General features: G+C 45.4%; 1 protein-coding gene across 1 annotated transcript in view; it reads right to left on the reverse strand.

The window, feature by feature from the left end:
- The window catches only part of efnb3b (ephrin-B3b), an 84,857-nt gene that overhangs the window by 24,740 nt on the left and 35,953 nt on the right, over positions 1 to 24,164 (reverse strand). The window contains exon 2 of the mRNA XM_084343759.1: positions 13,411 to 13,700. Coding sequence (XP_084199885.1) covers positions 13,411 to 13,700 — 290 coding nt within the window. The remainder of the gene's footprint in view (positions 1 to 13,410; positions 13,701 to 24,164) is intronic.

The following is a 24,164-nucleotide window of genomic DNA, read 5'->3' on the forward strand; positions in this document are numbered from 1 at the left end:
TTGTATCTCTTTCAGCCCGCTAAACACAATCTCAATCACAGGAAGTTTTCTTCAAGTGAAAATCAAAAAGCGGGGCTGTGGAACTTGTGCTAAAAAAGAGATTTTAAGATTTTTAAGCAGCTCAATCCTAATATTCTCTTTTAAGTGTACTTTTCCACCATGTTGTGATGATTCAAAAATAATCATTATGTCCCGATCTGGAAACCTATGGCAAAAATTTTCATTTTCTGATTTCATCTTTTGACTCATGCATGTGAAATTTGCAAGCGGAAAAGTCATTATTCCGCTAGATCTGATAGAAAAAGGAATGCATGCATCTCTCCTGCCGCTCACTTTTCCGTGCTGTCTTTGGCTTGCAGCAGGGGAACTGAACGGCGGCGGGAGAGAGGGAGCCTCTAAAAGAGTAATAAGTGTGCCGCGCAGAAAGGAAGCCGGAGACAGTGTGACAGACATGCGGAGCGACAGAAACAGAGAATTAGACGGGGTTGCAGAGGAGAGTTTTCCACCTGCGTGAAACTTTTAACAGGGTCAAGTGTGAGGTGGCGGTGTGAAAACAGCCCGGGCTAATTCATATTTTAAACATGCCACTCACTCACAGCACACACATGAACACACCGGGCTCCCGTGGGATCACAAGCCCACTACTCTTACCTCCAAGGACCGCTCGCAGCTCTTTTAAAGGCCCGGTTTGAAAAAAAAAAAAAAAAAAAAAGCTGCCACCGAATGCCAAAACATGGCAGATGGGAGACATTTTTGACTCGCAAAATCTCACATAACAAGAACTGATTTGCTGGTGTGAGGATTGATATGTGTGATGTGCTCTCTGCACTCAGGGAGCAAAAAGAGTGCACTCCAGCGTCAATGTCTTCAATGAGGGGGTACTTAGCTAAAAATATCAGTTCCACAGGAGTACTCGGTGATAAAAAACGGTAGCACAAATCCCAGCAAATAGGCAGAATCGTGTTAGCATCTCATATAACACACCAGCCCTAAATAAACGATGACTAATTTGTCACTGGGTGTCATATTTGCGGGTTGAGCGACCTTTTTCTTCCCCCGCCGCCAAAAACTTCTTCGATTACTTTATCAGTAATCCGTTTAAGGCGGCGTGCTCCAATTGCTGTAAATCTGTCCCGCTCCTCTAATCTTCAATTCATCACACATTTCCTAATCACGCTCCAAAAATAACAAACCTGGTATTACTTACTCTCTTCTCTCAGCCAAATGCGAGCTATCAAAAGGTTTACGGCGTGCGCATGAATCACTAAAGACCAACAAACTATCCCCGTTCATCTTGTTACATTGTAAAATAAGAGAAAAAAACAAAACACGGTGACTCTATTCTTAATTAAAGCTTCAAATAATTTGAAATGGACCCGCAATAATGTAATAGTGCTTTCTTGGCAGGGTCAAGCTTGTAAAAACAGTTCTTAAATCCTCAGAAAGGGACAAACCTGGATAAATAAAGGTTAAACCAATAAAACAGGCCGGCCATTCTCCATTAAACCTTGTCTTTCCTCCCAGCCGGCCGGCTTCCAGGGGCAATGACAGCAGGACCGTTGCTACAGATGAGGTAAGACGCTATTTGCCACAACGGGGCCCTCTTCTCTCTCTCGCGGCGTCACCAAGAGAGCAACCGAGCGAGGCTGGAGGTGCCAATGAATTAGTTCACTGTTTTCACTCATTATACCGAACTGACTGCTTCACTTTCTCTCTGTCTTTATTTACACCCTTTTCTTCATCTCCGACTTCTCTGGCACCACACACACATACACACACAGCCGACAAAGACCCCGCTCATAATGAGGGCATAGCGGTGTCTGAGTGTGTGTTATTCTTTGTGTGGCTGGTATGTGTGTGTCTGCGTGTGTGTGTGTGTGTGTGTGTGTGTGTGTGGGGAGGGAGGGGGATTATGGCAGTTCCAAAGCTGTGAATAGGGGCCAGGCTGGGCCTTGGCCCTGGCTGAATTAATTACTCTAATTAGCTTCTTAATTGCATATATTAAACCAGTGGTTAGCAGGGCTGGAGCCGTGGTTAGGGCCTGGATCTAAAGCTGGAACCGGGGGTGGGCGCAGGCGGACAAAGGGGTATTGCACACAAACACACACACTCATGCACACACACACACATATAGAGAAGTGGCAAACCAGACCCACCTTCCCCCACCCACTTGACGTAGTCTGGAGTGGAGAAACGAGACCAAGCGCTCCCCTCTATGATGAGGGTATTCAATTATCCAACCCCCCCTCCCTCATCAATATATAATCAGCGCATACAGCAGCAGCAGATGTGTGGTACTAATATGGACGATAAGCCTCCCCAGAGGGAACAGAGAGGATTAATATTGGAACTACAGGGACTACTTGAGGCAGACTTCATCTGAAACTCTTCACTGTATCACTTACTCAGCGCTCCGCTCCCTGTGACATTCAAGATGCCAAACCCCGCCGCTGATTTGCGACCATCGGGCCTCGCCCCGTCTGGCCGCCACAGCGCGTCACGCAGACTTACATAGACCATGACAGCATCACGGCCATTAGTTCCACGGCTCTTTCTACTTCCCGGCTTTTTCTGGCTCAAACTTTTTTGCGCATTCTGAACAATTATCAAAACCCCTGGCTCTCCAGGGCGGTCAACATGCATCAAATTAAGCTTTTTTGGCTTGAGTTGACCCGGGACTAAAATAAGCCAGAAAGAGAGAGAGGGAAAAGAGATCCTCCGGCCAATAAAGGTGGAGGGTGTGTGTGGGGGTTAGGGGGCTTTTGGCTGGGGTAAGGCGGGGGTAAAAATGGCAGAAAATGCCTTGTTGTATTTGTGAAATGCACCCAAAGTATCTCACAACAATGACGATTAGTCTGGAACAAGTAAACAGCCAGTCCGCTAATGAATCTCTCCTCAATAAACAAGTGGCGTGCACGTGCACGCACGCACACAACGTGCACGAGCGCCGAGTGATAATGATGTTCTTTGTGGAGTTTTTTGGGGTAATTAGGGCCGCCTAAATGGTGGTTAAAAAGGATTTGCAGCTGATTGTTTGTCCTTGTGTCTTTGAGCCGTGGGCCCTCTTGCTCCACAGTGTGTCAACACCGTCTTCTACTACCGTCTCCTCGTAGCGCACAGAAATCCTCTTTCATCAGCCCGTCCAACAGCCTGCCCTTCCCCTGCGTCTCTCCATCCCTCCCTCTCTTCTTCTTCTGCATGATCAAATTACTCTAGCTCATCTGTTTCCCTGTAATTTACTCTTTCTCTCGCTCTTCCTCCTCCTCTTCCTCTCCAGTCTTCTTCTACTGAACAGCTGCCGGCTCCAAGAGCACCCTAATCTCCCTCACACATGGCAGAGATCATGGCTGTTACTTATAAACAAACTGCTGCCATAAAAAGCACCCACAGTGTGTGAGTGTGAGGGAGTAGTGTGACATTATGGATAATACACTCATCTGGTTACTCTCTGGAAGCTGGATCGGAAGATGGATATGAATTTCATGTCTGTGCCTTGGGGTTAAATACGGAGATGGAGTGAGGGTGTGGTTAGCCTAGCCTAGCATAAAGATTGGAAGCAAGGGATGTAGCTAGCCTGGCTTTGACCAAAACAAAAACCTTAGCTCACCTACGCTAACTGCTAACTGCCTGGCTGATGGATAAACTGTTGTTAATCAAAGAATAATTACAAATATAACTCCCCCTTGTATCACAATTTGTTGTTTTTACACTTTTAGTCATGTACAGGCTAAGCAAACCAGATACGTCACGTTAATAAGCTAACTTTTGAGTTGTTATGCGTATGTCTTTCTGTTTGAAAAGAGTCAAGCTAGTTGTTTGCCCCTGCTTCAAGTCTTTATGCTAAGCTAGGCTAAACACAGCCCAACTGCAGTTGTCGTCTCATCTTACTTTTCAAATACCAACACCAATACATAGCCTACAAATACATTGTGTAAATCTTTACGCTAAGCTAGGCTAAAGACAGTTTACGTCGGCTATTTTCTCCTATACTCCTGTACATTGTGTAAATTTCTGGTCTTTATGCTAAGCTAGGCTAAACGCAGCCTACCTCCAGCTGTCTTCTTATCTCTTTTCAAATACCGAGCCTAATACATACACATACATTGTGTAAATCATTTCGCTGAGCGAGGCCGACCACAGCTAACTTCTGCTATTTTACTCATCTGACTTTTCAAATACGCACAAATACATTGTGTAAATGTCCTTTTAAGATAAGCCAGGCTAACCTCGCCCTTGCTCCAGCTATTTTTTAATCCACTCTCAGAAAGAAAGAAAATAAGTGTATTTCCGAAAAAATGTTGAACCATTCCATTAATTAAAATAGTTGGGACAGATGGTATGTCAGAAAGTTTCATCATGAAGTTTGTCCTGTCCTTGTGTGAAAGAAAACTCGCACACATTATGTCTGTGTGTGGGGCAGCGCATCTGTCTGTGTGAATGTGTTCATTATGTTGATTGGGGGTCATGTTTGCGTGAACCTGGGCACTAAATCAAAGCTATATTAGCAGGCTAATGCGTTCTCCTGATGCCAGAGGTCAGCAGAGAGGTGCGCTTGTTTTAAACCGCCCCATGTTTGATTGCCGGGAAACACATCCTTCTGCAAAAGGTTCCTCGGCAGAAGGCAGCAGCACAATGACGCCTTTGTCTGTCAAGCTGCGATGTGCAACGAGAAAAGTTTGCCTATATACGCGTGTGTGTGTGTGTGCGTGCGTGTGTGTGTATGTTAGACAGACAGACAGTGTAGGAAGGTTAAATGAATCATACAATGTTAACCAGGCCCAATCCAATTAGGGAGGGATTCTTCTTGTCTGACCTTTAACAGCAGCGACGTATTCACACTCACTCACGCAATCAACCCCCACCCGACCAACACAACTACACACAAACTTTTTACAACTACACAGTCAGCCTTCCACAAAAAAACAGACAGACACACAAACATGACACTCACGCAAGCACAAAGCCCACAAAGGCACCCTCTGCACACACACACACACACACACACACACACACAGCCAATCTCACAGACAGTAGCGCGGCTCTGATTGCTGACCTAAATCGGCCAGGCGATCTGTCACTTTCTCTTACTCACACTCAGCACACATCTTTTTTTTCATCTTTTTCCTCCCCTTTCTCTCCTCCCTCTCTCTCCTTTTTTTCTTGCCCAAATATCCCTCGCTCTCTCCCCGTGTCACTTTACATCAGCTCATTCCCGCCCCCCACCCCCCCTTCCCTCCCCCATTATCTTTACCAGAAATTTCTTGGCCTCGTTCGTGTCCCACAATATAGGGGTCAAAGTACAGTATGCTTCATGTTGTCGCCGGTTTCTCAGTGATCTGTACGCTGTATTTAAGCATGTGTACGTGACCTCGTGTACATAATGAAGACACATGTAGTGAAGCCCGGGGGAATCTCAGACTTAATCATTTTAAACACTTGAGGAGACTGCCATCCTTTCAAATAGAGTCATCTTTTCCTACTGTCCACTTCTCCTATCCATTGAGAGATGCAGATAAACTTTATCTCTGGAGGGGTTATTAGTTGGATGTGTTGCACCAAACCCCTGCTGGCCAATTCTATTCCATTTTCCACTTCTGCACTTTATTTGAGGCTATTTTCACACATGAGAGTTTAACTGAGGCCGTTCGCCCGAAGAATTCGATGTGTTTAGTGGAGTGTGAAAAATGTGTTGCGGGCTAGAAAAGCAGTCTCAGGTCCACCTCAAAATAGTTGTCAGGGGCTGGCTGGGAGTGAACTCTAGGCATGTCCCCCAGGGGCCACAACAGATGTGAAAGCCTTAACACACTTGAAGTTGAAAAAGGGTGTAACACAAAGTTCATGGTGGTCGGGACCTGGTCTGCAGGTGTGTAGTTGTAATTTGTAATGAAGAAAATTAACTTGTCGTCGTACGAGATACTCACTTTTTTCCGCGTCAAGCACGTGATGAATCTTGCCAACAAAAGTGTCAACATTCAAATGGGTTGGGAGGTTTTGTTACCTTACTCGAGAATGCATCTGATTTAATACATATATCCTCAAACTTGTCTAAACTTTCGAATATCCCAACATCACTTCAACCACGGTTGTTGTTTTTTTGTAACAGGGGTGCATAGAAAAGGGTTAGAGTTAAAAAAAAAAATAGAAAACCTTGCATTTCTTACCATGCCTGCATGTGGTAAATTTATTTTAGGTTTACTTGCACTAACTTTGACTGCTTTATGGCAAACTCCGAAGAGATACCTTTCAGAATTGACGAGGAGTTCAAGGACAGCGACTGTTCTACTCCGCGTATGTCATTTTTCAAGCTAGTGCGGAAACAAGGAGGCACTTGTTCATGTTGCAAAGCATTCAGCAGCATTAAAATAATGAGAGAGTGTAATGCTCTTCATGTTTATGCGAGATGTATCACCACTTTCCCCACAGGAAACAGGTTCCTCTTTATTTATGACAGAGGTAAAGATGGGATGTATAGGCTCCTGCCACACAAGCATTTTGATTCCAGTGGAATTATTCTGTATGAAACACCCCCTGCCGGAGCTCTAAGCCCCACACTGTGGTCATCTTTCACCCTCTCATCTCCCTCCTTCCTGCAGCTCTTCCTCCTCTCTCCCCTGTGTCTGTGCTTGCTTTAAAGCCTGGCAGGAGGCTCAAATCAGAGGGCTTAAACTTGATCAAATATTCAGCAGATATAGATTTCTCACAGTCCCTGGATTCCGCACCTCTTCCACCCAGCTGCTTTTCCATCCCCTCCCCTCCTCACCCGCCTCCTTCCTTCCCTTGAATTCCCTCACTTTTGCTCCCCTCGCTGCAGTCACAAACAAAGTTGTGTGCTGCACACAAATAATACACACACACACACACACACACACACACACACACACACACACACACTCGCACAGACAGCCACGCACGTATGCACATGGGGAATCATAAACTAACGCGGAGTGGCGGAGAGGTGCAGCTCATTTAGGCTGCAGTGCAGTGTTTCTCTCCGCTTCCTCTCTTCCATTGTCTCCTCTCTCTCCTCCATTTCACTCTCCGTTTCGCTGTTGTTCCCCATCTTTCTCTCTCTTCATCTGCCTCTCACTCGTTCTCTCCCCTCTTTCTGCCCTCCCTCCCTCTCCATCTGGATTCTGTGTCATTTATTTCAGCTTAACCCTGATAAATAAACCAGTGAGTACCTCTGCATTATTGAACACTTCGACATTGCTGTCTGCACGCGCTCCGTCGGCCCCGTGCTGTCCAACAATTAGACCACACACACACACACACACACCAAAGCCCCACCCTATCCCAAGTTGTGCACAGAGACATCAACCAAAACTTCTCGTAAAAGACTGACACACAAATTCATACACACACACACACACAAAATGCGACAGAGGAGGAAAAAGAGACAGATGGATGGACAAAAAGATAAACAGAGAGACAAAGGAGAGGAAAACAATGCTAAGTCAAAGAGAGAGAAAATAAAGTTTGCAGAAAAGAGACGCCAGGGTATGCAAATGCCGACCACACAAACACGCACGCACCAACACGCCATTAACTTTGCCCCAAAACTCGTAAACTCTCCCAAAGACACACACATGCGAACATGCACAAACACACAGATTTATTTTTCTAGGTGTTCATGCTCCAGTCAGCTCTTCTATTATTCATATTAGTGGGGGGTTGTTTATCTCTGCCACTGTGTGACGGCAAGCACCGGGCTCTCCGCAAAGCCCCGGGGGCCCTGCTCCCTAAACACACCGCTGGGAGTCATTCATTCACGCACACACACACACAGAGAAAAGTGTCTGTCTCATATATACATACCTGCACATGATGGCCACATAGCCACACACAACGCAGACTCACGATTTCCTACCTGTACCCGGGCACACACACACACTCACACATACACACTGCCATCTGTCTCAGTATCGCAACAACAACAACACTGCAGTCCCACAGCGACTGACCCGTTCACCACAACAGATCTGACCAATCTTTGTGTGTGTCATTTGGGTATATGTGTGTGTGTGTGGGGACTATTTTCAGACTACTTTGTGTGTGTTTACAACCTCAAGCCCACTTGTAGGCCAAAGTGTGTGTGAGTGCATATATTTATGAAAAAGCCCCTGTGTATGGCGATGTGAGCATGCATATGTTAGTGTGAGGACCGAGGAAGATTACTGATGTTTGTGCATGTGTGTGTGTGTGCGTGAGAGAGAGCGAGAGTGAGAGAGAGAGAGAGAGAGAGAGAGGAGGAGGAGAACGAAGGAGATCACTCACATATGAGGTCATATGTATGTTGACTGTGAGCCTGCAATCATTCACTGCTGGCGTGCAAGTTGGTGTGTGTTTAAACATGTGAACGTGTGTGTGTGTGTGTGTGTGTGTGTGTCCCCTGAGAGCAGCAGCGGTGATTGAATGTGACCGCGCTGTTTCAGTGTCACCCTGCAGATGAGATGCTGTGTCTGCGTGTCAACTGACACTCACATCCCATTCACATCAGCCACATACGCAAAGACAGACCTGTCTTCCGTCTGTCGTCCACTTCCTCTGTCTTTCTCCCCCTTTCCCTTCCTTTCATCCACATAAATGCATCTCTTAACACTCTTTTGCTCCTCTCCCAGCGTCCTCCACCTTTCTCGTCCCTGTTGTGACTCAGCCTCCCAGCAGCCGTTCCAGCCTTCACTTCCATCACTCAATCTCCGGAGAAAGAGACACGGGTTTGACCACTCGCCAGGCCTTTTTAGTACAAGCTGGGTGGTGTGTGCCCACTTTGGACCATTAACTGAACACGATTAATATGAGAAAATTATAGAAAAGCATGTTCAAGCACAATTTAATAACACTTAGAGCCATTTTGTTTTTAAATTCACCCACTTAACATATTTTCTGATCATTTTTCTTCCCTCGTTTTTCTTTCCCTAATCCGGGTCTGCAAATGTATTTTAATAATCACGTAATGCTGTATTATAGAGAAAATGGGAAAATAACAGAGTGTGCCCCTTGTGACTGAAAATTAATCTCTGAAAAACTGCATGTTTAAGGATATGTTCACCAAAATTACAAACCCTCTGGATAATCCGCAATAAGCGTTGTCATCAGGTTTTTATTGGGACTATTTCTTCAGATAAAAAACGTTGACACTGGATTATCCAGAGTTACAAGGGCACTGTTACTGGAGATGTTGCTGTTTTATAAACAGAACTGGTGCAAATGACACTAAAAAAAATATCCGCCTGGTTTTGGTAATGCAAGCCGTTGTAAAATTTATAATTTAGGTGGACTGACCCTTATGAAATCAGCTGATCCTGAACCAGTTTTGACAACAACTCCTTCAAGTTGCAAACCAGATCAGCTGCCTGGAGATGCTTTCCTCTGGCAGATCTCATTAAGAAAGACACGTCATCAAGACCGCACTCTGATTGTGAATGTGTGCGAGCATGTGCGTGCGCGCATTAAAAGGAGTGTGTGTGTGTGTGTGTGTGTGTGTGCGTGTGTGTGTGTGTTCCACAAGGCCCTGGCGCCGGCTTTCAAAGGATTCATTAAACGCAGTGAAAGGCTTGATCTGCGGTTTGGGCTGATGTACTGAGCATGTCTGTGTGTGTGGTGGGATTTGAATGGGCAAAAGAAAGGCGGAGAGAGGAGAAACTAAAGAGTGGAGAGAATAGAGGGGGAGACAGAGACAAAACAGACGGAGAAAGAGAGAGAGAGAGAGAGAGAGAGAGGGAGAGTGAGGGAGAAATGGGTTTACATAAACCCTGACCTCATGTTATGAATGAAAACATCAGTCAATGAGTATAACTAATCAATTTCCCCACTCTTTCTCTCCTCACCACAGGATGCGGAAGTAAAGAATTACATTTAATGGGATTCATGTAATCTGATTACAAAGCTGTAGCATCTGTGCTGCGTTAGCGGGAGCAGGAGCAAAGTTAAAAGAAACAAAGAAAGATTTTCTCAAGATACGAATATCATTTTGCTTATAAATGATTACCGATACCTTCTGCTGACGATGCCAACACAAACCACGACGGGCAAAAGAAGTCAGAAAGAGTTTTTGGGCTCACTCTCTGAGCACCGCAGTGGCAAACTGCGAAGGAAACCGATTACCCAGCGGACTTTAAGCAAGTTACTGGTAATCTGTAATGGGTTTAACTTTGAAATTAACCTCCGCTGCCTTTTTTTTTTCCTCCTGCTGTTCCACCATCCACCCGCTCCAGATCCCCACACACACTTTCCGCCTGTGCCTGCATGGTCGGCAGCACGCAAAATTAAATCATGCTCCGCTATAGGTTAATTAAAACAAGATTTCCCTGAGGCTTGCGCATACATTGGTGCCCTTACACACCATGCACAAACATACAGTACATTTTAGATTTGGGGAGGCGTCGGCCAGTCCTCGGCGAGCCCAGTTTGCATTAAATCCATTCAGTTAGCACGCACCAGCTACAGCAGATATGTGGCTCTGAATGAGCAGGAGGATTAACTGTTATTAATTATCTCACAGCCTCATTAAGTACACAGAAGCTCTGCTGAGAGACTACAATTCTTCATTAAGAGCACATGATCAAAGTCACGCTGTGCGCTTCAGACAAGCTATCTGGCGACGTTATCAATAAGTTATCAGGACCGAATGCTCTCTACAATCAGCTACTCCCTCTGTTTCTTCACCTCTCCAACCCACTTTTCTTCAAATGTGTGAGTCCACGTGTGTGTGAGGTGTGTGTGTGTGTGACCTTGTGTTGCAGCCATCATTGATTGGGCTGGAGCTGTCAATCGATCAGTCTGGTCTGCGTGTGGAGATAAAGGTGTTTCTATCTCTGGACACTCCAGTTGCCAGGTGGGAGTACAGAAGAGATTTGGGCAAAACAGAGACTGTGGGCCTCTTCTGGCCCTTTCTCACATGCTTTAAGCTCTGCGAGGGGTTTTTATGATTGTTTTTGCTTTGCTGGAACTAACGAAAGTCAAGTTTAAAACAGATGGATATTATTTATTGATGGCAGTTCAGCAGTGTGCAGTGGCTTTGTGCACGATAAGCAGTCGACCGAGCGCGTTGACGCGTAATCACTATCTGTGCAGCCATGTAAGATGAAGAATTTGAACCCAGGTCACTTTGATTATCTCGCTGAATACAAATATGGAGACAAACTAAGACAGATGAGATCTTGGTGATAGAGCACGAAAATACCGACACAGTGCCTGAATGATATGCACTGCTTCAAACCTGTTGAGTTATTCCTTATTTCTAAATCTCGCATGCCCTGAAGCAGATCCTGTACTTGTAGACAGAAAGTTTGTTTGTTTTATTGTATAATACATATGTTGTATAAAGTTATGGCATTAAATGTACCGCAGTATCAGAACAACAAGTAAAAGTTAAAATTATTGGTTTTAGTGTTTTTTTTAATTTCATTCCTGATAAAATAAATGAAAAAATTCAATACTTTGGCTAAAGTTTGTTATTTGCCTCCAACATGTAGTGGAGTGGAAGTATAAAGTAGCAGAGAATGGAAATACTCGAGTAACTCAAGGGAACAAGTACCTCAAATATGTACTATGTCGTTTTGGAGAAAAGAAATTAAGATTTTTATATTTACAATATTAATAAGGTAATTATGCAAACCAGAAATATTCATTTCCATAACTGAATAAACACGCTGTTCTCAGAGGGAAATAAGGTCCCAAGAACAACAATAAACATTTATTCAGTTTATTCAGCCATGAAAATGGATTATTGAAGATTTCTTCCCCCAAAACTACATAGTGCACCTTTAATTACTTAGTTACATTTCATTGCTCTGTACAACTAGGTACTAAGTATATATTAAGTATATACGTTTTGAGAATTCACTGGAACTAGCACATCTGATGTTACATATATTAACATATATACTTGCACATAAATGGAGTTGAATTTAACTAAGTTTCTTGTGGCTACACGTCATGTGGCTGTTCAGGTTCTGCTGGTCAACATCTGTCAGTAATTGAATCAGGTATCAGCAGGTATCAGATTACATTACCTACTTATCGGGCCAAAATTCCTGTATCATTGGGTCCCCGGGCGCACACGTACACACACACATACAGTGCGCAGACATACACGGTGTGCTTACTGCACTGCTGCATGCTATCGCGCCCCCTCGTATCTAATCGGAGAGAAATACTTGCATGTTGATAATGATGCAGGGTGCAGGAGAAATATGCCCAGTGCCTCACCTCTCTTCACAATACATGCCGGGTACGAGGACTGATAGCAAAAGAGTGAGCGCACCTGAAACCGGCGAACAAATACAGAACACAAAGAGACATGAGGGACTTCACAGACTTTCCAGAGATCTTCTATTCTCTTTGTTTATGTCTCTCCATCTCTGTCCCAGCTTCCTCCTCCTCCTGGCTCCGCTCGTTCCATCTTTTTTAAGGGGATTTTTTTTTCTACCCGCAGATGAAAAGAAGTGAAAAGAGCATTTGCACACCTGAGTGAATAGAGCTCGCAGGTGCGTGGGAGGAGAGCTGTGGGAATCGAACAGGGTCTCTCTCACTCTCTCTTTGTCTACCCTGCTCACTCTCTCACTCCCGAGGTGTTTTTGCAGCGCTCGTGTTTGTATTGGAAAACTTGTGTGTGCACACGAGTGCGTGTGAGCTTTTTGTGTGTGCTGCGTGCATTGCGCCGATCGTGAACGCTCTTGGCTCTCGCTCCGTATTTAAAAACAACCCACAGGTTTCGGTTGACTCGACCTTTACTTGCAGATTGTTCCGTCCGATACAAACGCTTGGCCCGGCTCGCCTTGATGACCTCATCAGGTCTTCACACTGCTAACTCCAAACAAACCCTCTGAATAAACCAAAACAAACTGTGCCGCGCCATTTGCGGTCACTGCAAGGCTGGCAGTAACAATAAACAGGCCCGAGGCCAGCGCAGCAGCCTAGCAGGACAAAGACACAGCAATGACAGACACACACACTCACACACAATCTTGTTTCGAATGTAACCATACTTCACTAAACACAAAATCCCACACAAGTGGCAGGGAAGGACAAATCCAGGGACACGCTGCAAAAAATGAAAGGCAGGAAAGTAATTTCTTCTGCTTATAAAAGAGACAAAAGAGAAAACTACGGGCTCGTCTGGTCATTTTTTGCAGCGTACGTCCTGTATCCACCCGCGGACCGGATCACACACACAATTCTCAAACCTAATTACTCTAAACACACCCGCCCAATCATCACCATCATCACTGAAATAAACAAACACACTCAGGCACAATCAGAAATCAGCCATGCAATCATAACAACCCCCCCCATCGGCCCCCACACACACTGCAATAAGGCTAAACACACATATGCCCATAAACGCGCACACACACACACACACACCATCCCCTAATCTCCGCTGTTTGTTCTGCTTCCTTGACTCACCGATGATGTAGTAGTCGTGCATGCTCTTGAATTCGTGGCCCCAGAGGTTGGGCGAGAACTCCTGGAACTTGATGGTGAAGCGGCGCTCGCGGGTGGGCTCGTCGCACGTCAGCACGATGTTGGGAGGGCCCATCACCTCGCAGCGGTCCGCCTGTTCCCGCGACGACACGAGGTAGAGCTTGTAGAACTCGTACTCTGGCGTGGACCTGGCGGTGTCCAGCGGAGGGCAGATGAGGTCCAGCCGGTCCCCGATCTGAGGGTATAGGATGTAGCCCTTATCGTCCCTGAACCTGGAGGGAGGAAAGAAGAAGAGGCGTCAGCGGAGAGCGAAAGGCACTCATTAATTAAAGTGTTTTGCGGCCTTCAACGGCAAAATAAACCAGTTCAGAGCCACCTGTCCTTGGTTGCGAATGAGCAACAGATGGGCCCTTCTTATTTCTCCTACTTCTCTCTTATGTTGTCTCTCTTCACAGGGAACAGGTGCCTTTACAGAAAAACTGCTGTGCACTCAACTGCACAAATAATGTTTTAGTACACAAGCTTATACAATTCCCTGTTGAGACCATGAGGTGCTGGAGGAAAAAGCAGGGCAATATAACCACCAGTTGATGATCTACATAGGGAAAAAAACCCACTACTGAAGCCAAAAAGTTTTCAGTTATGTGAAAAACATTCACGTGTGCTTGTTTTCTCCCTGTGAACTGCCCCACAGATGTGACCTTCGGTTCAGAGATGTTTTTGAGCATTCGAAAATGTGGTGCATCTCGAAACTAAACATATGTTTAAGTAGTTAAATGTATGCAAGAGTAAACTTCAGGCGCTCAAAAGTGTAGGAGAAGGAGCAATACTGCCTTTAAACAGGAAAGCCTGGAGTTTGCTTGAGGCTACGCGGAATTCAAAACAAAAAATTATTGAAAAATGTATGCACATGTGAATGTGCACGAGAAACGAAAGCGAGACGGTGTAAACAAAACGGAAAAACAGCGAGAAAAGTCTGTTTTACTTTTTTCTTTGCAATGCAAATCTTCTCCCTGAACTCATTTTCTTCTCTTTTTTCAGCCCTTATATTTGGAAGTGAGAACTGAGGCATGTCCATGGAGGAAGAAACAGGCAGACAACTATCGCCGCAGATCAGCAGAACAAAGCTGCCATGCCAAATCTCAGGTATGTGCGGGTAATTAGTTTGCTAATTAGCTGTTTTGATGTCAGCCCGTCATCCACTTCTGATATGAATGATGCGCAGTCTGTTTGTTTATAGCATAACGGATGATTTGACACCTGCCATGTATGGGAAAGCTGCAGCCTGGAGGGATTTTAATGCAACAGTTTCGCTACATTCAACCAAAATATGCTTAAGTATGGTTCATTATCACCATAAACACAATTTTACTTTGGTTTCAGTGAACAGCACTGATGGAAAGCCATATTAATGATGTTAAACAGCTTTCCTGGGGTAAAGAACGAGCAGGTTTTGAGGAAATTCTTCATATGCAAATTGATATTAATTCTGCACATTAGCAGAAACATGTCAAAACCCAGTCAGATGCTGATGTGAAACATTTTTTTGCAGTATGGAGGTAGATGCACAGCTTCCAGATGTCTTTCCAGAGCAGACAAAATGAAAGATAGGAGTCAGAGGGACATAAACTCAACAAATGACTCATTCACCTCACAGCACACGGCCATCTACTGCTGATAAGGCCAAATACTACAAATTACCAACAAAGCTCCTCCTGAGGCATATGATGACTTCAACGCTCCGTGCTAGCCTGCGTGGCTAACAGTGGGAAAACAGACAAGTAGTCTGTGCACAACCACGGTGACTTTATCTCAGGTTAAAACAAATGTCACCGCTGACACAAAGAAGTAAAAGTGTTTATAGTAGTAAAGGATATAAAAGGAGGAGGAGATCTGCTGGATTTTCTCCTCTGTTAGCATTCTCACAGAATTTTAAGTGACACTTTGATGTGGAAGTGGGAGGAAGCAAATGCCTGTAATATTAATAAGCCCATTTTCTGTTACCTCTGACTCAGACGGTGTTTCTGTTTCCAACTAATCCACATGAACACTTGGGAGACACAGCACTCAAACCTGCTTAATTATTCTCTCTGTTCTGCTGTCAGACAACTGTTTGACCATTAAAAATAAACAATACAGGATCACAGAGCAGGAACAGAACGAGAATTATGTTGCATAACTTTGGCGTTGGAAAGACAAAATAAATCCTACGAAAGGCACATTAGCAACAAATTGCACTTTCATCTGTCCAATAACATTTGGAAGCTGATTAAAATGTGTGATAATTAAATATTTACAATATTAGATTGCACTGAAGGGGGCCAGGTTGATTTCTATTGCAAAAAAAATCATCTGGACAGTCATTTTTCCTCTTTTCATCTATGATTCTCATTGTTTATACTTCAACTCCTACATTTCCCATAATGCAACTTCATGGCATTTTATATTAGACCTCACAGCCTGCTAAATGCCCCTTTCTCCAAGTTTGAACACAGGCTTTCCATTTAAATATTGGTGTCTTCTAAATCATGCTGAGATTACCTTGATTACATCACTATGACATCATCAGGGTTATTTTCTCAGACTCAAGAAATCTCCCTCCAGAGCCACAATAGATGTAAAACTGTGTTCTCAGGCCGTGTAGCACCACCCGTGAGAAGTTAGCTGATCTGAAAATATTTGAAAGTCCCTGCCAACATTTTAAAACGTAAAGGACGCACAGGTTTCCAGGACACTGACAGTGACCATAAAACTGCAAAATAAGCTGCATTTTAATGTCTGAATACATCTTGCTAACCTGAAGCTTGATAGTCTTTGCTTGTATCAGATCATCCTTGTTTATATTCCACACAAATCAAATTTATTCAACTTTCAGCTCCACATTTTCCCGCCTGGTCGTGCATGTCCGCTCCTGCAAAGGCATTAGAAATCACGATGGGAGCTTGCCCCGCAGTTAAAGATGAGATAAAACTTTATCAGTCCTGAAGGAAATTCTTGTGCCAACTGCCATCCTACTACTACTCAACAAGACTGTGAGTCTCCAGCCACGCTAACGGCTCTGTGAGGCTGCACTCAGACACGGTGTTAGCCAAAATGCTAACATGCTAACATGCTAAAAATGACAATGCTAATGCGCAGACGTTGAGCAGGTATAACCTACTAATTTTAACCATGTTCACGATTTAGTTCAGAAAAAAGAAGGATTTTCTTAGTCTCCTTTCTTACCACTTCCTCCCCTTGTGTGCAGGCTACATCTACGTCTTAGCACCGCTAGCTAACAGCCTCACACCTGCTGTATATAGAGATGTGAGTCTTATCCGTTGCCGTGTTTGGCTGGCGGCACACACCCGAGGGGAACTCGAGAAAGCCGACCGAGCGGCGGAGGGGCTTAGGCTGAGGCGGGCCCGGAGGCCTGCTGGGAAGCCACTGTTCCACTTCTCATTACCAAGGTCACTTGGGGTTATCAGCCAATACTTAGACTGGAGAGGTAGGCACTCAGCTTCACTCAGCACGTACACACACATATTTCACCTTCCTGCCGGCCTCAGACAGGCGAGCGCATGCACACGCACACACACACACACACACACACACACACACACACACACACACACACACACACACACACACACACACCGTTTATAGAGTACGAACTGTAAACATCGTGGTGGTTCCTGGGGCATCTGTAGCAAAGCCTAGACAGAGAAATCTATTCAACACACACACACAGACCCATAGAAATGCCCTCATGCTAACCACAAAAGGTTTGCCCAAACACATCCACCCACATCCAAACACGCAGGTTTAGTTTTTTCCCTAAACACACACACACACACACATACTAACACACATGCACACAGGCTCTTCTAAAAACAAGCACCTTTTGCTTCCTGCATGACGCATTCTGTGAGTGGTATCTGATGGTACACTGAGTCACAGTCGAGCTGCATTGCAGAATGGCAGAGCAAACACACACACACACACGCACACACGCACGCAAGCAAGCACGCACGCACACACACAGTGGATGGTACGAGCGTTAAGGTAAAATGCCACCGGGCAGGTGCAGTGCTCGGAAAAGAAAGAAAGAAAGAGGGAGAAATCAGCGAAGTGAGAGAGAGAGAGGGTGGGAGGGGAGTGGAAAAAAAATATTGAACATGTCAGGCAAGCTATGTAGCAACAACAAAGAAATGTGGTGAACAAGCAGAATGGAAACACGGAGACAAAAGGGAAACACTCGGCAGAAGGAAAAAGACTACAAGTTTAACAAGAGCAGAAGAAAAAGAGAGAGAAAAGAAGAGAGGAATAAGAGAAAGATGGAAACTGACATGGAATCCAGCACATTCCTTTGACGGAACTCAATTTTCTGATAGGCTCCATGTTCAGGGTGTCAGATTTGCAGAGTTAACCCTGGTTAACCCGGTGTGTGTGAGTGAATGATAGTGTGTGTGTGCACTGTAAACAGGACGGGGTGCGGAGACCTTGTACCAATCTAATCACGCGGCGGAGCGAGAAAAATAGAGTGCATTTATCTCCGAATTCGCACTCTCCCCCCTCTCCTCTGTGTGACGTCGTCGGTGTCAACAGACCTGGACCGCGTTCAAACGGCAGCTATGGTGATGTGCAGCCGCTCGCACGCGGCAAATCCACCTTAAGAGTCTGGTCTGGAAATGCAGGACGGTTTGCGAGCCTTGTGAATCTCACAGCCGGAGATGCCGCGGTGCTGAGAAGCGCGTTTGCAGTGGCAGAGTGCAGAGGAGAGTGAAGTGAGGTGAACTTATAAACAGCTTTATGGAGTTCATCTGTGACCACATCTAAATAAATCATCCGATTCAGACACAGCCCTGAGCAGCATTACATTTTCCCTTTACTCTTTTCTCTCTGGCCACATTTTGCTCTGAGTGAGACGCTCTCTGTCTCTGAGTGTCTGGGTTTTTTTTTGTCTCCTCTCCTCTCCTCTCCTCTCTCCCTCATCTCTTTCTGCTGTCCACTCTCTCCCTCGCTCTCCTTCCCTTTTTCTCAGCCGTTAACAATAGAGCCATTCATGTGGCCACACTTTGAAACATGGCGTGGGGGGTTGGAGTGGGCCAGAGGTGACACTGAGGAGGGGGGGGGGAGAGGAGAGAGTGAAGAGGAGGAGGAAGAAGAGGAATGGTGGTGGGGGGAGCTTTCCTCTCTTTTCTTCTCCGCAGCTCTTTTATGAGGGCAGAAACATCATTTTCTCAACCCAAGCGTCGCCCCGCCGCGACCCCTGAGCTGTGCTGAGAACACTCAAGTGTCAGTCTCCCTGACCTCCCCCTCTGACCTCTCACACCTCCTGCTTCTCACCCTCCACTCCTCCCCCCACCCACTCCAGTCTCTCCCTCTCTTTCATTTCAATGCAGTCGACAACATCTAAACTTTTTGAATCTTACATCACCGAGCTCGTAAGCGGCATCGAGTTTCCAATAAAAACTCAAATGTTGCTCACGTAGTCATGGTGAGAGTTGAGAATGGCATCGTGGATGATGTGTGTGCTTTTACCCTCTGCCTCGTGTGTGTGTGTGTGTGTGTGTTTCTGTCTTTTCTCTTGTCCATCCTCATGTTGTCTGCCGTTGTACCTGCTTTGGGCGGCGTATCGGACAGCTCGAACATTTCCCAGATTCCACAGCGGCAACCCGAGCCGTGTCCGGACCAAAGCCGGGCACACAGGTGCAGCCAGCGGGGGCGAAACAAGGGAGGGTGTGTATGCGTGTGTGTGTGTGTGTGCGTACGTCTGTGCGAACATGAGAATATGGGGGGGGGTTGAGGGAGGGCAGACAAGTGTGAGCGCCGAGTCCGTGAGAGCGAAATCCGAAAAGCAAAAGATGGTGGAGAGAGTGAGGCGCGAGACAAAAGCAAGAGGTGGGATTCAAAGTGATAAGGCATCAAAACAAACACATAAGGACAAAGGGAGAGCAAGAAGTTGGACAGATTGCAACGGAACATAACGTGGCAAAAAAGAAACTCTAGTGTAAAAAAACAGACAGCAGGAGGATGAAGAAAAAGGGAGCGGGAAGGACACTGAAGTCGGCGGAGAGTGCAAAATAAACAAAAATGAAATCAGCGTGGCGGATTTACTCGAAACTCCACGTCAACTTTGACCTCCTCCATCCTCTGGGGAGGGGGGGGTTTGTCCTTGAGCTAACCACAACCTGGTGTGAGCGGGGAAGCAGAGGAGAGACAGCAAAGGACCGATCTATTAGGGAATAATAAACGATGGCGGTATTCGGTTCTGTGGCGGGGGAGATTTATGGCGGGCCCTGCGCATAAAGCTGTCTGCACTAATCTCATGGTATACACAGCGTAATCACACACACAGGGGCCGTGAGCGCCACCCCCCACCCCCCCACCTTTTTAATGTACACACGCTGTCAGACGCACGGCGGGGGAGCACGCACGCTAAAGGAGTAGCAAACCGATCGGCTACGGGAGGAACACACACTCTATGGGACAGGCGTGCACGCACACACACCCGCTGAGCTGCAACACCTGCAGGCCATCTAGTAGCTGTCTAAAGTAAATCCGCCGGGTCTCATTTGCCGGAGAGGTGCTTTCCAAAGAACGCCACGACGAGCAAACGCACACACGCACGCAGCGGAAAACGTCCATTTTGAACATGTCATCTCCAGTCCACGCGGAAACATTAACCGTCACTTCTGAGCGGAGCGTTTTCAGCCAGCTCTGCTCCGTAATTAACTTAATTCCAACGCAAGTCAGTTTACTTTCATGAATTTCCCTTTCAGAGATGTGTTAAAGTCTTGAAAGAATACGAAACACCTCCCTCTAGTATGAAGGAAATGATTTCAAGAGATTTGGCAATGTAAAATTATCTCACTCTCCTGACAGACTGTTTTACCTACTTTAAGGAAAATATTATTTTAAGCCTCAGCGCTGGATTAAATCACTTGCTGCGACGGAGCACCCACACAGAGAAGGGACTGCGGTGGCTATCATTTTCCACTGTTCTGCTGTAGCAATCAGTCTGCGCAGCCCTGAAACACCAACTATATATAATGTAAAACATATGGCTGGGAGTATATAAAACATGAATCCGCCTAATGCACAATCTGTCTTCGACACGGTATTCGCAGGAACAGCATCTCAATCAAACTGACCTGCTGCGCTCGGCACGTCTCACCTACGTCTCCCTGCCTGCTGCTTCATCTGATAGCTTTACAATGAAAGATTCAGGAGCTTTTAGATTTTACTCCTGTTGTGTTCTTTTATCTTGACCTCATCTTTGATCGCTTCTGTAATGGAAAAGAGCTTTTTTCAACGCCTGCACAGGCCTGTTTGAAGCCCGTTTTGCAAGTTGAACTCGTGGCCTTGCATCAAAAAATGCTATTATCATCTGTAGCTGTTCGAGTGCGTGAGGTCATCCTGTGAAATATCACGGCATCACCTCTATAGCCGTGTCTTTTTATCATTCTTTAGTCATACATCAGTCTGAGAGGATTAAATTGTTCATTATAAATCCATGAAATACTTTAAGATCCTCGCTGCAGCTTTATGTGAGACTCAAGTTAAAGGAAGTGATTTAATTCTTGTATTAACTTTGACACATTATTTGTCATCTTGAGCGTTCTTCAAATTAATAATCAATGATCATAATTTAGTTATTCAAAAAAATCTGCATCATCCGACAGGACCTTGTGCAAGCAGACGCTGCGGCTTCGCTTTCTATCAGTGCACAGGGCAGACAGACAGTCTTAAAATATCCATAATCATTATTACTGTCTTCATTAAAGAACCATATACCCTGGAGAAGAGCTGCAGAAAGTGGTCTTTGACTGTGTGTATAGAGCTGGAGAGAGATAGAGATACATTTGTACGAGATGGAGGGAGACGGAGAGGAGTAAGGAAGAGACAGAGAGGGGGAAAGAGAGGGCTATAATGTAAATTGATGAGCGTTTGAGTCTCTCTAGAAGACATGGCCCAGATACCTCTGAACATTTCTATAATGGATGAAATGGTGAAATGAAAGTGAGTTCAATGAGGAGAGGAAGAGGGGGGGGGGGGGAGAAAGTTAAAGCTGGGTTTCCATCCAGGAACTTTTGTTTTGTAAAAATCTGGATGTAAACAGCACATTTTGAGCAACTTCCTTCTATATTGTTAACTTTTGTTCTCCTCAACCCCACCGCCCCACCGGCGGGTCAGTCGGCACGGACTGATCCTGCGCTGCCAAACTTTGCCTCAAGCCCACAGAACTTTATTTCAAATCTTATGGAAATCCCTAACATGTCAGGCTGAATTTAGAGGGAAATTTGTGTAAAATGAAGCACAGAGCGTTCAGGGATATTACCATTAATGGTGCAATCATTAAAAACATCCTAAAAAGTAGTCTTGGGTTTGCAAGATGAAACATGTCTATGATAGAGTGAAATTTAAAGAGTTTTCCAACTGTTTTTAGCTTTAATCTTCCTGACCAGTGCCAAGAGCAGGCAGAAAACTAGCAAGCAGACATCTAGTGGAGCATCAAGCCGCAAATGAGCCAGACAGTTCCCTCAGAAAGTGGTGGAGACCAAAACAGAGCCAACAATAGAGTGAATATTACATTTATAGCGATCAGGTAGACCAACACATGAGTTCAAATTAATGCTAGCGTGGCTAAATTTATCATTTAAAAGGCCAAGGGCTGTGATGAGGTGCTGATCACTGGCTCCATATGCAATTTTCTTTTCATTTAAATTACGCTTTGGCCCTCAGGCCTGCTAAAAGATCAACACGTCGCTAAATATGAAATAGTTTGTGATGAAGAGGTGATGAATGAGGTTATTCAGACAAAATTCCAGCTGGGACAATTCACATGAATGCCCTCTCAGGTTGGAACAACAACTCAGAAAGTCTTTGGTACATGAGTTGCCGACTTGACATCATATGCTGCTGAAACATATGGTCCTGTTCTTCTCCTCTCTCCCCTCTTGTAGGGCAGCATGGCAGCTGATCGGTTAGCAAAACATGAAACAAACTGCACACCGCAGGGCTCCAATACACCAATCATTTTAGTGATGTTTCACGATGAAGAGCAGCTTTGGTGCATTGAACTTTTTGGATATTGGAACCCTGCGAGCCATTTTTTGTTTCATGTTTTGCAAATCTTTGACTCAGCACATGCCCTTTTTGGCTTGGACGTTTGTATAAACTCCTATTTTGGCTGAATGGTTAGCACCAATGCCTCATAGCAAGAAGCTCCCAGATCCAAACCGCGGTTTACCCAGGACCTTTTGGCAAACAGTTTGCATGTTCATCCAATGCCCGGAAACCACAAAGGGATGATGAAGCTGTTTGCTCATCCACAACTCTGTTCGGCCGCCTTTTATCCGTCTCCTCGACCCTAAACATCCATCAAACACAACCTATCTCCTAAATCTTCCAGCCGTTCCAAATAAAACGACTTTATACTACCCAATGGTGGGGTCTTTGTAAGTCAATATTTCAAAGAGCGTGTCGTCCAGACGGCCAAAAAAATCAATAAATGCAGCTTTAAAGCTACATACATTTAAGGAAATAAAAAAAAAGGAGAGAATGAATGAGAGATAAGCCGACGATAAGAGCGGTGTGAACAAGGAGAGAGGAGCACAAGGTTGATGTAAAGTCGGTGAACGCTGGAAAGCCCTCAGGAATGTTAGTGGTGAGAAACGACAACGGCAGTAATGGTTTCCATATGGTGGGGAGGAGGAGGGGGGGAGGACGAGAGAGAGAGAGGGATGAGAGGAAAAAAGGTAGAGGGACACTGACGAAGAGAGCGGGAGAGGGAGGGAAGCAGGTAGGGATGCAGAGCCTTGTTTGAATAGTTAGTTGGCATCATGGGACTTTGAAGGTAACAGTGTCCTTGTCATCACACACACACACACACACACGCACACACCCACACACACACACACAGGCACACACTCATCCTGCTGTCCGGAGGCGGTCCAGAATGCTGCAGCGTCGGTGTCACATCCAGTACACATCACACCCAGCATAACCGCGGAGACACGGGATGGAGGCACGCTGGATGCCTTGGCATTTGCAAAGAGCATGTACACACACGCAGAGACGCACACTGTGTTTGTCTCTCCCATAAACACACACACACACACACACACACACACACACACACACCCTTCATCTCCCTTGTTGCTTCGCTCCTGCTGAGCTCAATACAATCCATACGATACAATGCAGCAGATGAGCGTATCACATTAGGTTGAAACTTGTAGCTGCACCATGAAGAGAAAGTAGAGCTAACTAACCGACTGTGGAGAAAGACTTCTTCTCCTTCTTTGAACAAAGCTGAACAACGCAGCTATATTCAGGTCAACAGAAACTTTTTCTCCAGCAAACATCTCCCCCTCTCCTTTTTCCTCATCTCTCTCTCATTTGCATCCTTGTTCCTGTGTTTTTTTCCTTCTTCATGTTCCTGCTCCTGCATCTCCAGCTCAGAACTTTTGTTCGTGGCTTCTTTTGACTCCTCCAAACATCCTCCAGTTCCAGACGCACGCTCTATATTCAATCTGCGGCGTCTCGCTGAGCCTCCCTCTTGCTCTATTTCTCACTTCTCCACCTCTCTATACCTTTCTTTGGTTCCCGTCTTTTTCTTTTCTCTCCAGCCAACCATGTGTCGCCTCGCTTGTTCGGGGCTCGTCTTTGATTTTTAGCCGGTTCAAAAAAACACTTCAGCGGGACAGAAATTGAATAATGCACAAACAACCGGATGCGACTATTAGCTG

The sequence above is a fragment of the Pagrus pagrus genome (genome assembly GCF_965226575.1).
Source record: "Pagrus pagrus genome assembly, chromosome: 22".
NCBI classification, from domain to species: Eukaryota; Metazoa; Chordata; class Actinopteri; order Spariformes; family Sparidae; genus Pagrus; species Pagrus pagrus.